At 31.6% G+C, this 18,499-nt stretch overlaps 1 protein-coding gene across 1 annotated transcript; it reads left to right on the top strand.

Annotated features, from left to right (window-relative positions):
• The first annotated feature begins 222 nt into the window (after nt 1–222).
• On the top strand, nt 223–16,690 carry LOC129980802 (uncharacterized). The gene is made up of 5 exons (XM_056091186.1): nt 223–317; nt 5,352–6,784; nt 8,998–9,117; nt 13,053–13,148; nt 16,394–16,690. Exons 2-5 carry the CDS (start codon nt 5,498–5,500, stop codon nt 16,526–16,528), a joined length of 1,638 nt encoding a protein of 545 aa, XP_055947161.1. The 5' UTR covers nt 223–317; nt 5,352–5,497; the 3' UTR covers nt 16,529–16,690.
• The last annotated feature ends 1,809 nt before the right edge of the window (nt 16,691–18,499 follow it).

Below are 18,499 nucleotides of genomic sequence, written 5' to 3'. Positions count from 1 at the left end.
GAGAACAATAGAGAGGAATTAATTCTTTCAAATAAAAAAAATATTATGAAGTTTTGTGAGATATAACGCATGGAATAATTATAATGGGGATAGTCAGTAAACAACCGCGGTTACTTTGTTTCGTCTTGGATAGAGAGGCGGAATTCTCTCTTGACAGATGCTATCGCAAGAAAATAAACACTCTTCGATACTGACGTCACAGTTAGAACTCTGTTTTGCATACAAACGTTATTCAAAGTTTTCAAAGATAACAGCAGTCTGATAGTTGTTGATATTAGATTCCTGTTTCGCTCTTTTGCTTGCAATATGCAGTAGTGGTAAGTTTATAAAAATCTTGTCTATAACTATGTAAGCACTGAAATAGCAGTACATATTTTGAATACGATTTATTTTGATAATCATGTATTCTATTAAAGCATTGCTTATTTTTGTATAAAACCAAATGATTTATTAATTAATCTTTTTGATAATTAACTATTTACTAATAATTAATTACCTGAAGTATTTTGATAGATAAATATATTTATGAGTGAGTATAAATATTCTTTAAAGTATACATTTTTTATGAATGTTTATGTTAAGTACATTATTCCATTTTTGTAGATAAAATACATTTTCAAAATTAGCAAATATTACAATTGATAAAAAAAATAAAAGGATAGGAGCTTTAATTGCATTCGTTAACAGTTGGGCATTGATTACCATAAATGCTGAAATTCAAAGTGGAATTTTCTTTGTACATTAACTCTATAAATTAAGAAGTAAAGTGTTATTTGCTATATAGGGACATCTGATCTATACGAAAGAGATAGAATTATATTATTCCATTTTTTATATTTCTCTTTTTGTAAAAAGTAACCGGCTGTTACTTTTAGTGAATATCTCAGAAGTAAACACTGTAATGATTACACAACTATAATCACTCAAAAAAGAAATATTGGAATACTTTGCATGCACAGTATATGAAACAATTTATGAAAATATTAACATTAAGATAAAAACTAAATTAATCAAGAAATGCTTTAACATTTTGTATACAGTGCATAAGGAAAATTTTCGTAATGTTATACTTCACACTGAAAACTGATTTCTCTGATCCCTACTGGAGCGCACGCACGCACACGCACACACATGCACAAGAGTGGTATTCACAAATAAACTTTCGTGGATTCATGTTGCTAATGCATTAAAATAAATGTTATGTGTTCATCTTAATGACAGAGCTTTCATAGATCTATATCTCATCTGCACTCAAATAATGCATTCAACTACACACACACACACACACACACACACACACACACACACACACACACACACACACACACACACACACACACACACACACACACACACACACACACACACACACACAAGCAATCATCATCCGCGTCTTCTAAGCATCTCTTAATGTTATTTTCCGAAGTTTCATAATTCATAAATGTTGTTTCAGATTCAATCTTTTGATTAAGACTCTTTCATACATACCAATGTTATGACTCAGTTTTAATGTAAACTTTAGCATAATCAGTATAAACGTGTAAAATGTTTTATAAACATCGAAATTTGGAATAATCAGTTAAAGGAACGAAATTCATATGAAAAAAAGTTTGTTCATGCTATCATAATTGCAAGTAAATTAATCGATGCGAACTGCATGTAACTCGCGGATTGGGATTGTTGCAAAATTGGAATCAACTCGGAGACTAAGATGGTTTCGTTGCGCTTGAATAATTGAACCCACAAGCAAAAATCAACATTGATTTTTTCCAAAATAATTAAATTTCAGATGATTTAATGACACGTTTTGTAGTTGCATGGGGATCTTTTTTGTATGCATTTAATAATTCTGATCTCTAAATAAATACATAGAATATCGGCTTTGAGAATGGAAGGCGATTATGGTTTTGAATTGGATTCTGTGGAAGATCTATTTAGCTCTTGATACAAGATGAATTCTATTAACATCATATGTCCAGAGTACTAGAATGATTGATTTGCTTGATTTAATTTTCTATTTTTAAGTTACATAAGGACAATTTTGTACCAATTGGTAATTTTGAACCATATACTGAGGATGATTAAAGCAGATTTGCCGGCACTTTATTTACCAAAATTCTGCATAGAATACGATGGTTTCCTGGCTTTATGAATGGAGAGTTTAAGGTTCAAGATTGGATTCCATGGAAGATCAATCGAATGTAAGCGTTTGCTAAACCTTAAATCCATGATACAGGAAAAGGGTAGATTCCTGGAGAAAAAGGTGCCGATTTAAATCTCTATCTGTCACTTGATTACAGTTCGAAATTACGAAGTTCCTCTTGAAATAATCTTCATATGGCTTGAAATATGAGTTTAATATAATTGATCAAAACTATTACGAAATCAAACTTACACGATTCCCAAACCCTAGATGGCAAATTTAGTGTGAACCAAGCCTACATAAACGCAACTAACCCACTATTCTGCAATTTCGAGGGTTTGGCTTTATCACCACCACACCACTGCTTTCCGCAGAGTCTCTAGATGTTAATATAGATTGGCTAAATAATTAAATCATAACATGCTTAAGACTGCTACACCGTGCCTTCTGAGAGCCGCGGTGGCCTGGAAGTAAGGTCTCGGCTTTGAAATCGGAGGGTTTCAGGTTCGAGACTCGATTCCACAGAAGAACCGTCGTATAAACGGTTTGGAGCACGTTAAATCCTTCGGGGTTAAACGTCCTCCCGCTGGTGAAGTGTGGAAGTTTTGAGAAGGGGTGCCACTTCAGGTGTCGTTCTCGTCATATGATCACGGTTGAAAGTCCGTCCCAAAATGGCCATAGTGTTGCTTTAAAACGGGACATTAATATAACTGAACAAAACCAAACTGACCCGCCTGAAGGCATAAGGGAAAATATGAATGACCGGACCACTGCAACATCAACACTGGCGGACACTGAGTTTGAGTCCTAAGGACCATCACCGGCCACTCTACAACTCTTCCCTTGGGAAGTACATCCCATAATCGATGGGAGGCAGCTCATTCCCACAGTTTTCTGTACATACCAGGTTGGCAAGAACCAACCACCATACCGGAAGCTTTTCATTCTCAATTACGCGGCGTCCCCCTGTGGGAGTATTGAGAAGAGTAAAGGGGGCACATTTTATTATTTATTTATCCGAGGTAGTATCATTAGTATCATTTAGTTGCTTCTTCATAATAAATTCTTTTTATTTCCAATAATATATCTGTTCTAAACTATTTTACACCGTATTATGCTATCGCAGATATTAAGTTATCGGAGGTATTGCAGATTCTATCTAGACTAAGTATTTTTCAATTCAAATAACTTGATTTAATTCTCCGTTCTGAAGCTACTCAAAGTTTATTTAGAGCAATATTACTGCTGGAAGCGAACTTTATTCACAGTTCCGATTTTCGGTTGTAATTACTAAACAAATTTATTTACTATTATTTTGACTTACCCGGCAACGGCTAGTTCATTTTAGTTTCTAAGAGATTTGAGCTGAACAATCTCTCATTTCGTTTATTATAAACGAGTAATAAAACTTCCGTTATTCCATGAATAAAAATAAACTGATTGTTTGTGAAATAATTGTGTGTTTTTTATTTTGCTATTCTTTAATAATTATAATATAAAAAATTCAGCTCTCTGTTCTCGAGACTTTCTCGCAAATTCTCCAATAAAGATCTAACCTCCCTTCCCCTTTAAAATTGTGCACCCTGTGTAAGTCAGGGAAGGTCTTGCATGTTATTAGTGAATGATAGTCATGCGATGCAAGCCGATTGGTATGCGTGAGGATAGAACCTGGGACCTTTCGGTTCGCAGTCTAGTAACATGACCATGATACCAAAGCAATTGCTCGTGTAGCGTAGTTGTTAACTGGCTTATATGCTATTCACTACAGACCCTCCCTTCAATGAGTCGGATGTGAGACGAACGATATGGCTGTTGAGTGATGATGTATTAGCTGTTGATTCTAATGCGCCTGTACCCATTTGAGTAGCGCTAAGCGTTATGGCGAGTGTGTTTGGGTTTCTGCGTCAAGTGAGTCTTTCGACTTTGGTTGCGGGTAGTTGACGCCACAACAGCTGTACGAAGGTTGAAGATTCATCGTCCGAGGTCACCAATGTGGCAGATTGCGATGAGCGAGGATAGAACCTGGGACCTTGTGGTTCGCAGTCCAGTAACATGACCATGATACAAAAGCAATTGCTCGTGCAGCATCGCTGTTAACTGGTTTATAAGCTTTCACCACAAGATCCTTGACTTCAATCTGTCATTTTTATTGAATCTATCACAATAATATGTATTTTGGACATATTTTTGCTGATGGATTGATGCCAAAATTTGACACAAAACTATAGTTATAATCATAAGTTAACATTCCGAATTTGATTGATTTAAGTCTTTACTTTATGAATTATTGGGTTACATGTATACGGAAATACGGATCAACAGATGGTCGTTTGACGGATTTGGTTCAAAACTTGATATCTATATTTTAGATTGCTACATCTGCTTAGAAATTTTATTTATTTAAATCTTTGCATTTTAGAGTTATTGTGTTCAATTGCAATCTAGCATCCAGGCAGAGGAGTTTTTGAATGGATTTCATTCGAAATTTTATAGAAATCTACGAATTCAATCGTAATTCCATATACCAAATTTCAGGTATCTAGCTTAAAACAGTTTTGAGGTATGGCATTCAGAGACAGACAGACAAACATAATGCCAAAAATTTGTTTTTCAAACTCCGAGAAATCTGAAACCTGGAGATTCGTCAAAAATTTCATGTTCGATTTTTTTTATCTATTACAATGTTGATTATATAACTCGTACACGAGAAAGTAAAAATGAAGCAATCGTTAGAGTCACGGAAGACTTGTTCCAAGTTTATTTCGTAAGCAGCACAAATTATGAAATATTGTACTAGTTTACATTAGCATAAATTATGTACTTCTGGGATTTTTTGGGATTATTTTTATATTTTTTATTCTATCAGACATTTGTTTATTAAACATTTTTTAGAATCAATTAAAACTTTTATTTTAAGTTTTTTTTATGGTAACGGACAAAGACAGCAGTTTGTATTCGATACTATTCTTTCGGAATTCTCTAATGTAAATTGATGTTTTGTGTTTCTGCTTTGAAGATACCGAATGATTTGACGAAAATATTCATTTGGCAGCTAATAATTTTCAAAAAATTGAATAATAAACTTAATAATGTATTTATTTCGTGTTTTTCTTTATATTTTACAAAATATCTTTTATATTTTACAAATATAATTTGCTATCTGCTTTCTGTAAACTACTTTCATGGAAAAAATTATTTTAAATTTTAGGGACATCAAATCGTTCTTGGGTTCTATTTTCCTGCCTTACAACTGTATTTCTCGATAAGGATAAGTGAAGAATACAGATAATTTTATTATGATTTGGAGATATAGGTGATATTCCAAGAACTAACTTTGATTTTACTATTATTAATATGTCAAATGATAATGCATCTAACAGTAATCGAATCATTCGATATTTTGACCTTATTAGGAATGACGATAGAGATATCAATCAGAGAAAAGAATTAATAAATCTGACTGATGAAAATAGTCAAGATTCTTATTCTAATACACCTGTTATTGATTTAACTCGTGATAATGACCAGCTTCTAAACAATAGAGTACCAGTCATTCAATTAACTCGTGATAATGACCAACTTCTAAACAATAGAGTTCCAGTCATTCAATTAACTCGTGATAATGACCATCCTCTAAACAATAGAGTACCAGTCATTCAATTAACTCGTGATAATGACAAACTTCTAAACAATAGAGTACCAGTCATTCAATTAACTCCTGATAATGACCAGCGTCTAAATAATAGAGTACCAGTTATTGATTTAACTCGTGATAATGACCAGTTTGTAAATAGCCGAGTACCAGTTATTGTTTTAACAAGTGATAATGATCCACTTCTGAATAACAGGATACCAATTATCGATCTGACAGATGATCATGTGCAGGATATTTCAAATCAAATACAATGCATTGATTTGACGGATGATGAGGAATCAAATCACAACCATACCAATCAACATCGTTCAAGCATTAATGATACACACACTAATCCCAGCAGAGAGCTTATTGATTTAACAGAAGATAATAATCAAGATTCTAATACTGACATACCAGCTGTTGATTTAACTAATGCTAATGACCAAATTCGGAATTCAGGAATACCAGATGTTGATATGGCAAGTAACGATGTCCAAGATACCACTCATTTGTCTCAAAGGATTGATCTGACATATGGTAAAGAACAAAATGAGAAAGCTTGTATTTCAACAAGTGACTCGGCAAATGACGACGATCAAAGTATTGATCGAAATATTTCAGGCGTTGATCTGTCTTGCAGTAAAGATTATAATAATCATAAACTAGTCATTGGTCAGATAGAAAACGATGATAATGCTATTAGAAACCCTGCTGATAGAGAAATGCCCAATGGTAAGGCTATGAGAGTGAATAATTTTGCAACCAGTTTGCAAGAAACTGTCGCAGAACGTCATCTCAGAATACCTATTGATAATTTTCGAGATGTGACAGAAAATGTCTTAAAATGTAAAGAAACTTCTAATAAGAATTTAATACATGTTGGTACTTCTCTTAAAATGCAGCAATATTATCGCAAGAAAGAAACAGTTCAGCCGAATCCTCTATTGGCAAACAACTTTAAAGAAAAAAAATTAAGTCCAAACAGATCTGACAGAATTTGCCAAGTAAGTAAACTTAATATAAAGTATATAGTTATTATTGTTACAAATTTAATACAGAACATGATGTTTTCTTTTATACCGGGCGATAATAATAATAACAAAAAACTGTCCGATATATGAAACTGTAACTATTGTATCGTTCACAGGAACAGATAATGTTTTTGTTCCAAGGTAATTTGAGATATGAGCTAAAGAATCATTTGAAAAACAACAGTTACTCTCTAATATTTACGGTTTCATTGAAAAAAAATGTCACAATTTTCAATGCAACACCTCCTTTTTTATATTGGAATGAGTTTCCCATAGCAAATCCCAATGAATTGCGTTGTTACTGTATCTATAGCACGAAAATCACCAGCAGTGGACAGAAGAAGAATAAGAGAGAAAATAACCAATAACAGCAGAGAAGAAACAGAAAGCAAAACATTTTATTGCGATCCAAAAATTTTCTTCTCAACCAACTCCAACCTTGATGACACTTTGCATTTGGCAGATTGTGCCTAGAACCAAATCACGTGCCATGCCAAGAGGAATCGTTTGAATTTCACGTTTCTGGTAGGCACAACTCAGTTGTTTTCTCTTTTATTCTTAGTCTGTCTACAACTGTTGATTTTTGTGCTACAGATACCGTTCCAACACCATTTATTGCTTTTTGCTATGGAGAACACATTCCAATAAAAAAGACTGATGATACCATTTGGAAATTTTGAAATCTTGCCTATGCAACCGTAACTGTTAGTTTAACTGTTGTCTTTCATGTGATTCTTAAAAACATACCTCAAAATACTTTGAATTACAATTTTATTCTCTTTCTTTTGAAGGCTATGATAGTTATGGTCTTGTATATTGGGTTTAGTTTTTTTTACAATGATCTGGTGTATGAATAAAGGCAAGAAATAAAAAGAAAGTAAATTTTGTTAATTATATTTTATAATGTATGTACAATGTAATCCTAGTTTATTCTTATTAGTTTAGTGTTTTTTTTAAATATCAAAATGTTATCTTATGAATATTTTTATTACATTTATGTTTCTTAAAGCATATCTTCAGTATATAACAGGTTTTAAATTTTATTGATTGGCATTAAAATGGTTTTGAATTGTACACTTTTTCTTTAAATGTTGCAAAAATTTATTTTTCAAAAACAGTCTAAATAAATTGTAGTAATCTTCTTTGAACAATCCTTCCTATTTATAGCTATTTGAGCTTCTGTCGTATTATTATATTATATTATTATTATTATTATATTATTATATTATATTTCATGTTGCTCAATTTTCTGTGACTTAAGAAAGAGGTTTTATGAACAATATTTTTGCAACTTTAGTATAAACTGTAATATTTGACCTTTTGATTATTTTCAGTAACTATGACTTTTTTTTTTACCATACAATTCACAAGGTTCTTCAAACTTCATCACGGAGCATAGCATAATTTTATAATTTTCTTGTTTTTATTTGCCTTTAGTGAATTTTTTAAACAATAATAATGTTTTTAGGTTAGCATTCTTCCTGTATTTTATATCATAGATGATACAATAATCGTTAACAATGCTGTATAGAGTAGATAGTTGAATCAAGAGTTTCCAGATACGTTATGTAATTATTTCTTGAACGGCATGTACTCATTAAGAAAGATGTGTAAAATTCTAATTATATTTTTGAGCAATTACTTACACAAAAGGTCATACAATGATATTTCCAATGTAAAAAAAAAAAAAAAAATGGTTGAGAGGACAGTTTGTGACTTTTATATTCAATAATGACTAGTATCATTTGGTTTAAAATTATTTTTTTGAAAAATATGAGTATAATATTTTGTAACAGATTTTTTTAATACTTTCAACTTGTTTCCATGCATTTAATACAGTAGTGGATCTTGCTTTAAAATTATGTCTATTTATTTACTTAAACTACTGCAAATTTATTTTAGTTTGAAAAAAATTACTCTTTATTTGGGTTTTTAAATTTTTAGTTATATTCTAGGGGAAACGTATGTATGAAAATTGAATATTTTAAGAACAATTTTGGAAAAGAGATATTACTTTAAAACAGAACTTCCACTCGAAAAAATCACGAAAAAAAAACCCAACAATCTTATTGAAATTTCTTTAATAGATATTAAAAATTTCACTCATTTAGATTACAAATTAAAATACTTCTGATAATATAAATATCATTTGCTAATATATATGTATCTTATTTTGTTCTTTGTAGAACGCTGCATCCGATTTTATGAAACCAGCTGATCACCCTATTCCTCTCAGACATAGCTTAGGACGCTCTACAGCAAACACGAGCAAGAACGTTACATTTGAAATCATAGAAGATTCTGAGGTTTGTGATTAGTTCTGAATTTTCTTTATTTCAAAATCAAAATTATTTGTAAATACTTCTTCAACTGCACGGTGTTCAATGGGGCACAGAAAGCATATGATGCCAGACGCATAACATGATTATTTCGTTCGAAGTCGTCAACATTGTTTTAGAAAGGGTAAATAACTCCTGGGAATATTATTGGTTTACTCTTTCATCGTATTTCATTTTAAAAAGTGACATAAATGAAATGATAGTTTTTGTCAATAGAACTTCTATGGAAACAAAGCCTAAGATACTTTGGAGTTGCAGATCTATCCATAAATATGCCATTTTTTGTCACAAAGTCGAAGATGTATTATGCGTTGTGACTTACTTATGGGAGATCCACATATCCTGTACATGGTAAACACGTCTTTGTACATCCATTTCAGGGTAATAATTAAAACAAATTTCTAAGGATTAATAAATTATAAAGCTTCGAAGAACAAATAAATATATTATACATATCCTATTTATTTATATATGCAACCCCAAATATTTCATTTCAATTTGCTAATTAAAGGATAAATCAGAGAACTGCGCTGTAACAAGATCATAATTTCCTGTATAAATAACCATATATGCAAAATATTTTAATATTGTGTATTAACCCTTTAAAGAGCCATTTTTTTCTAGTCATATTATGTTAAAATATTTTTAGGCTTGAAATTGGAATAAGAAAAAGGATTCATTTAGCTTATTAGATAAATTTAATTTAATTAATTAATTTGTTTAATTAATAATTAAGTGACAAACCAAGACACATCATTTTGTGTGAGATAAAGAACTGAAGCATCTAAGTTTCTGTCTTTCTAAAAAAATTTGTCAGAACTTATGCCAACCTACATAATTTCATACAAAGATTGATAAATTTGGTGGGAAGCATACTTCCCATGGCTTTAGAAAGGGTTAAAGCATAATAATGCAAATATGAATTTATATGACATGTTTCATATAAATATTTTTAAAAGAATATTTGTATAAAGAGATATAGATATTTTATGAATAGAACTGTCGATTTATTATTTTTATTTATATTACATAATTGTAACACTGGGGGTTCCGCGTTAGACTGACCACCTAACGGGACATATACCCAGTACCTCAGGGTCCTCGGTCAAGAAAGCAGATATGGGCACGTTACGCCTTGTCCCACATAGGGCTGTCGTGCCACTGAGTTTAATAATTGTAATCTTTGTAACAATGACTCCAATGTTTTTATGGTCTATTACTGAATATTTTCGGAGGTTGCAAAAAATAACGGGAGAGTTTTAATAATAAATAATTAAAAAAAATAAAGGATTCCTTATAACGGGTGTGTGATTTGTGGAAATATTTTGTCGAAGAAAACTTCTTATGCATTTTGACCATTTGGGTACATACTTAAAATTTGGGTGAAAAGGTTGTATGCTAAAATTTATTCATCTAAAGTATCAAGAATTAACTTCTCTTTGGATTTGACAAAAAATTTAAGGGATATGCACAAAGAAAAACTTTAGTACAAAATTTAATTCTAAAAAGCAGTTGCAATTCTGATTTATTTTCTTAATATTATCGGAAATGGACATACAGTCGGACTTTGGTTTTGATAGATTTCTCCCAAAAATTTGAAACCTATTTGATATATCGATATATATCATTGAAGACGACATATCGATATCATTCGTATGACTCATTCTATGTTTGAATTATTATGTTTACCAACAGATATGACCATGTTTATTGAAAATTTCTTTGCCAAATTTTGACAATTTACAATATTTCATCCACTTTTTTTTTTCATACTAGAAAATGAAAGGCTATTTTCATACTCATACATAGAATATAATTTTTTTCGAAATCTTTTGGTTTTTGGAAAAAGTTAACTTTAGAAACTTTCTTCAACAATTCGCTTTCCATTCCATTTCTTCAATATTCGGTAAACCTACAAAATAATATTTTGAAAATCTTTCTTCTGATTGTGCAGGACTTTTCTTTTTCAAATGAAAATTTCTGCAAACAGAAAATAAAACACTCACAAATAGAAAGTCTTTCGGGATTTTTCGTCTAAGCAAAGGCAGACATGTCTGTAAATCGGACTATAAATCTTGAACCCACCGTCTAAATGTCTAATTTATTAAGGGTTTTGACTGATGCATTCTGATGTATTTTCTTGGTGTAAGCTTCAAGAGGTACTGAAATATTCATCAAGTAATAGAATTTATGGTTTGGGATATGACATAGTATATGTCGAAAAAGCTTTATATATTGCAATCTAAGCAATTATATTGAATGAATATTATTAACCCTTATTTTAACCATTTTTAAGGCCGTGGGAAGTATGCTTCCCACCAAATTTATCAATCTTTGTATGAAATTATGTAGGTTGACATAAGTTCTGACAAATGTTTTTAGTAAGTCAGAAACTTAGATGCTTCAGTTCTTTATCTCAGACGGAATGATATGTCTTGATTTGTTACTTAATTATTAATTAACAAAATTAATTAATTAATCAAATTAAATTTATCTAATAAGCTAAAAGAATCCCTTTTCTGATTTTAATTTCAAGCCTAAAAATATTTTAACATATTACTAGAAAAAAATGGCCCTTTAAAGGGTTAAACAAGAATTACGCTTATTTTGTGACCTTTATGTAAAATATTCCTTCGGTACTTTTTTGCTGATAATTTTGGGATTGCAACAAAACTACATTTACCATATCGGTGGATATTTATTACATTTGGCGAATCATCGCACAAAATAATTTTAGTTTGGCGTTGGTACTGTAAACAAACTTTTGAATATATAGTATTGCGCTATTTTAAGTTATTCAAGGGATTTATACAAAGTAGTATATAAATAAAGACATATAATCGAAATTTTAATAAACTTTTTAAACTACCACGAATTTATCTGTTGATGTAAAATTTATATTTATATAGTTTTAAATATTTAAAAAAATTATATTTGTATATTATAAAATTTATATATGTAAAATGTATATCTTTATCAAACTTTTTTGTCATAGGTTTGACTGTCTATTGGTCGGTATTTCCTCATACATCTAATTGCAATAACTTTAATCAATGGAATTCAATATGTTTCCTGTTATTCAAACAATAGTTTTGTGTCAAATTTTGGTGTGAATGAGTGGACAATAAGGCATTCAAAACAATATAATAATGCTCAAACGATAGATTTAATTAAGCTTCTCGATTCACTTTAAAGCTTTATATCTCTTAACTATTGTTCATAAATGTCATACAAGATATTCGCGACATTTCTCAAGGACCACAATTTTATATGATGAGAGACAGATAAAAATTTGTTTAGGAATATGCAAGAAAGTTTTGGGAGACCCCTAAAGTTGGTTTAAATTTACTTTGAGCTTTAAAATAATGGACAATGGATTCGTTTAGTATTTTCATTCTGTTTTATTTTCTTTGTGTATTTAAATTTTTTTCATTAGATGGCACAAGCATAAATTAGAAGTATAAGACTGCAATACATTTGTATCAAGGAGTTCTCATACACCATGTCCATTTTTACAGTTTATAATACTGCTTCTTGTCTGGGCGCTAATGGTGTTGGGACTTTTGTCAATTATTTGACTATTTATTTCACTCATTAACTAATAAATCAAAATGTACCAATTTAATTGTGAATACATATACAAAATATCTTAAAAGCGTTGAATTTATTTGTGAACTTTGCTTTCACTAAAGTTTGTTTTCATCATACATGCAAGTTACATTTCAAATAACAAATTTCAACTAAAGGAAGAAAAAGCTTTTAATATTCCAGTATTTTGTTAAAAATTTTTTAAATGAAAACATCGCCTATTTCAATTCAGTAATACATACTAAATTTAAATATGTTTTTCATTTTTTCTTATATATTTCTGATTAATTTTATAATGAATTTATCTATTTTAGGGTCGCACTCGTACTTTGACCGTTTCGTCTATAATTCGCCGGAAAAATTCGAAATCAAACAAAGATATTTCTAAGAAAAACTTACCAAACGCATCGGTAAGTATGAAATACTATACGCATATGTTAGCATAATTAAACTTAAGAAAATATTAATAATGAGTTAAAAACAAACTCTATATTTAGAGAAATATTAGCATAATTAAGAAAATATTAATAATGAATTAAAAACGAACTCTATATTTAATGAAATATTAGCCTAATTAAGAAAATATTAATAATGAATTAAAAACGAACTCTATATTTAGCGAAATATTAGCATAATTAAACTTAGGAAAATATTAATAATGAATTAAAAACTAACTATATACTTAGTGAAATATTAATTAGATCAAAAGGTGATCTAAGATTTAAAAAAAATTTGAAAAGTAAGCCTTTTGGAAGACAAACTTATTCACTTATCGAACTTTCTAACTAACTTTAAAGATTAACTTCCTTTAATCTAAACTATTTAATTTTCACTGTTATCCAATTAAATGACACCTTTCTTTTAGATATTGCATTATCCCACTAATTGAACTCGGAAATCCTTGAGACATTAGTGTATTATGTGTAATTTTTGCATCGAGTTCAAACGCTATTGACTAGTTTAAAACTGCCGTATAAATTTCAAATCAATAATTTGATGCTCATATAACGCAGGAGTACAACAGTTAAAGAGTTAATGAATGATAGTTGTCTCAAAATAAAACTAGAGGGAAATATACATATATTAAAAAGTGCACTTGAGAACGGGGAGAAAAACAAGTACTCTCATTCACTGAATTTATTAAATATAGTACCAATAGTATGAGGTATAAAAAAAAGAAGGAAAATTAAATAAATTATGAGAATGTGACCATCGCTTTGTTTTCTTTGCATGTTTCTAAGTTAGAATATCACTTTTATTCAGTAAATGCAATTTTTAAAAAATTTTTGGTCGCATAAGTCATATACTAGGAGCGTTGAAAAAGTAAGTTACACTCAAACAATTAGGTCATAAATACTTTATTGACAAGTCCGCTACAATGCAATATGACACACATACAAGCACACTATTTCTCTACATGATCTCCCAGTCACTGGAAACATTTGTTAGAACATAGCACTAATCTTTCAATGCCCTGACTACAGAAAGTCGCTCCTTGGTCCTGGAGCCAGCATAGAACACCTCTCTGAACCTGATGATCGTTGGGGAAGTGGCTTCCATCTAAATCCTGTGCAATGTGTGCGATACTCACTCTGCGATTGCTGAGAATAATGCCTTCTACCCGCTGCGCCATGTCTGATATGCTCACCGTTGTTGGTCTTCCTCTCCTTTCCACATCGATTCTGTCTTCGAACTGCTGGTATTATTTCACAATGGCTGGATGTGACACTGCATGTGGCCCATACACTTCCAATATTTCGTGATGAATCCCCGTACTCGTTAAACGTTTTGCCCACTAAAAACGTACTGTTTCGCATACTTCAAAGTGGGAGTAAGTTACCAGCTGACGCACCATTGTTTCCTCGTACTACTCAGCAACGGTTTTCACTATCAGAATGAAATTGCTACCGTTATAAGTCTTGGAACTCAATTATCGTCTCCGCAAGCTTAGCTCTTGTTTCGCCACGATGCCATCTGTGGCGGAACAGGTGTAACTTACTTTTTGAATGCCTTTTGCATATGCACAAAAAGTTGTGCAACTGTGTAATTCAAATGAATCTTCTTTGTTATGAAATTATTTAATATTTTTGAAAAGTCGAAATGGGTATCGTTATAAAATGATCAATAAAATCCTTTCAACTGATTCTCAGTCAACTGAATAGGTAACATATTATTATTACTACGGTTTGCTTTCATGAAATTCAACCAATTGCTTTCGAAATAAATCATTTCGTATCCGATTAAGAAGTACGCCCCGGCAAGATTTTTTTTCCCCAGTCGACTAAATTTTTATTCAAAAAATAATTTATTTGCAAAGCCGTTACCATAAAAATTAAGATACAAGAGGTGCTTAAATGAAAAGGTACGAAATGACACTGTGGGTATAAATGAAGACTTTATTCATAGGCCTGAGCACAATGATCCCATTGATTAACGAGCCGAAGGATTCCTTATTCCCAGAATTCCTGTGACTTTGACGAGAACCAGTCCTTCACAGCGTCTTTGAGTTCGCCGTCCGAGTTGAAGCATTTCCTTTTCAGATGTTTTTTCAAGGGACCAAATATAGGGAAATCGCAGAGTGACATGTCCGGGCTGTAGGGTGGAGGATCGAGCTTCTCCCACTTGAACTTGGCCAGTTCTGCATGTGTGATCCTGGAGACGTGTGGACGTACGTTATCATGGGGGCAGAACCACACCCTCCGTGATTAGCCCCTGTCTTTTGTTCTTGATGGACCTGCCATAGTCTTCGGAGTGTCTCACAGTACACATCGGAGTAAATGGTTCTTCTGTGATCGCCAACCTTGCCACATGCACTGCCACGTCACTTGTACGGCGCTCTTTATAAGAGGCTCCCTCTGCTTTCTCCTGAGCATGCGGGCGCCCGTGCATGTTCCGATCTACGCCGGAGACTCCAATCGTATCCCTAGATGTCTCGCTAAGTTCTCCCATGGCGGCATAGGCAAATATGTTAACGGTTACGTTGTTACGACGTTTCGTACCTTTTCATTTGAGCAGCCCTTATAAATAAACGAGAAAAAGAATTATAAATGTTCTAGTGCGTACACTCACTTACTTGGTTTATATCGTATAACTATAATCTCTAAATTACATATGTGTGTACAGTTTTTCATTTTAATATAAAAATCAAACTAAAAATATAAAGTTTTAAACAAGACGATTTTGCTCCGTTTAATTTACCGACGAATTTACTATCTATTCACTCGTTGTAAAGAAACGAAACACAGAATACACGTTTTCTGCTACGCCCAGTATTGACTGATATTATATAGAATGAAAGAAAACTGTTAGGCTTACCAAATATATTTTTGTGTTTTGCCGAGTGGTGTATTCTAAAATTCCAAAATGGTGACCATGGCAGTTAATGGGTTAATATTTGAATTCAAAAATATTTTTTCTCTGGATTAAAGAAATACACATAAATAAATATGTAAATTTTTTTCACACGAAAATCATAAAATGAAAATTAACATTAATTTTTAGATTCATATTGATATCAGCAATGAGTCTTTATTCTTTATGCATTAAAAAAGCTTCAAAAATATTTTTTTTTGCTATTCTATTTTAAATTTTTTTATTTCCTGTTATTTAGTGATAAACAGTTGTTAAATAAAATTGAATTATTTTTCCATTACAGGAACCACCAACTTCAAGAGTTAATTCATTCTCCTTTGACACTTTTAAAGAATTTTTACTAAAACTTTGGTCATTCGTATTTTACTTTATATTTAAAACAATAATACTACGTTTTATTGAATTTTATGCTAAATAAGACTCGCGGTATTTTCTATAAGTGTATTCTATCCGAAGATACTTAATGCTGCTGTAATATTTTTTAAAAAATATGTTGTTACAAATCTATGTTGATTTTTAAGCAATGTAATATTCATTTGTTATTGCATTAAATTGTAAAAAATAAATATTTTTACATGTAGTTTTCTTCTTTTAATTAACACGTAGAAGAAAATCAATTCATTATAGAATGTTTTTAAAGGTATTTGGAAAAGAAACGGAATTATCTTTTTTTCCACCCATCCATTTCGAATCAAAATTTGCCATGGAATTGTAGTTATAGTCACGCGATTACATACCAAATGTCACTGACTTAAGTCATTGTACAGGATGGGTAAAACGGACGTAAAAACTTTACAAATTCATAAAACCCGAAAAAATAACCAAAGTACAAAACGGTTTGCAGGTTTAGTATTGATAGGTCACGGGATTATTTTTAAGATAAGAAAAAAAAAATTAAAAAAACAGCCGACAGATGGCGCTGGTACAAACGACTTAGTTTGAAACATGCAATTATAAATATTTAAACTCTTGATCCAGAATTACAGTCTTGCTATGAAATCTTACCGTCGGATACCGTAGAGAGAGAGGCATTTGCGAGGTGGGCTCTCTCCAAAATTGAACAAGATCCCCCAAGATTCTTTAAACATCTTGTGGACAAATGAAGCTAACTTTTTTGCTCTATATTTACATTAGTGCACATAATTGTCGCATCTGGGTGACGTCATATCCACGAGTATACACTGAGAAACTACTGTATTCCCCCAGAGTCCCAGTGTAATGTGGGTTCACAGGTTTTATCTTCATAGGACCCTTCTTTGAAACACTGTGTCCTGTAAATGGGTGGAAAACTGTGACGGTAAATTCGCAGCGTTATTTAACTCTTCCGCTTGAAAAGGCTGTTCCATGTTTGAGTGAAAAAAGATGCGCCTTCTACTGTTACGTTTATGCAAGATGGAGCAAAAACTCACACTGCTATTCCAGTCAAGGAATTCCAATACAGGCGCTCGGGGAAGAGAGAATCATTAGCAGGCGTTGCATGTTTCCATGGCCTGCTCGGTCTCCAGATCTAACACCAGCAGACTTTTGGTTATGAGAAAATTTAAAATCTTGGGTGTATCGATCACGTCCATCTAATCTGTCGGAACTGAACGATGCAATCCACCGAGAGCTGTCATGTATACAGCGAGACGAGACATGCAGCAATCTGCCGTTGCTGAATTTGTTACACGCTTGCAATGTGTTATAACCTGTGGTGGTGGACATGTGGAACACATATTAATATAATAAATGATGTGGTAACATTAATTTTGTTATTTGCGGGTCTTTCCTTTCACTTATGTAAGAAACGCCATCTATCGGCTGTTTTTAACATTTTTTTCTAATTAAAAAAAATCCCGTGACTCATCGATGCTAAACTTGCGACCCGTTTTTTCTTTTGCTTAATTTTCCGGAGTCTTATAAATTTTTAAAATTTTTACGGACTCTTTGCTTACCCTGTGTTTTGCATACATGAGAAAATGCAGATGGTCAAGCTTTTCAAAAATGTGATTCATAATTTGATTATAATTTAAATTTTAAATGCTATATACCTGTGCATCAAATTTTATCTATGTAAATCTTTACAATTTGCAATTATCATGTTGACTTATCTTCGATTCGAATAGCCAACTAGTTAAAATTCTTTTGAATGGATTTCGTTCAAAATTTGACAGATATCTATGAATCTAACATGATTGAATTGAATATCTATTTAGAGAGATATCTATCATATACCAGATTTCATCCGTTTAAACCAAAGCTTTAGCTGTTTTATCCATAACCAGATAAACGTATTTTATTTTGCTCATTATATATTTTAAGGCCAAAATTATTTCATACGTAAAGCAAAGCTTGAGCTCGCATTTTACGAATAATATACCTATTTATTTCCTCGTGTACGAAGAATAGA

This window comes from Argiope bruennichi, chromosome 8, assembly GCF_947563725.1.
Source record: "Argiope bruennichi chromosome 8, qqArgBrue1.1, whole genome shotgun sequence".
Lineage (NCBI taxonomy): Eukaryota > Metazoa > Arthropoda > Arachnida > Araneae > Araneidae > Argiope > Argiope bruennichi.
The sequence above is the reverse complement of the archived record's forward strand: the minus strand, read 5'-3'. Positions and strand labels throughout refer to the sequence as shown.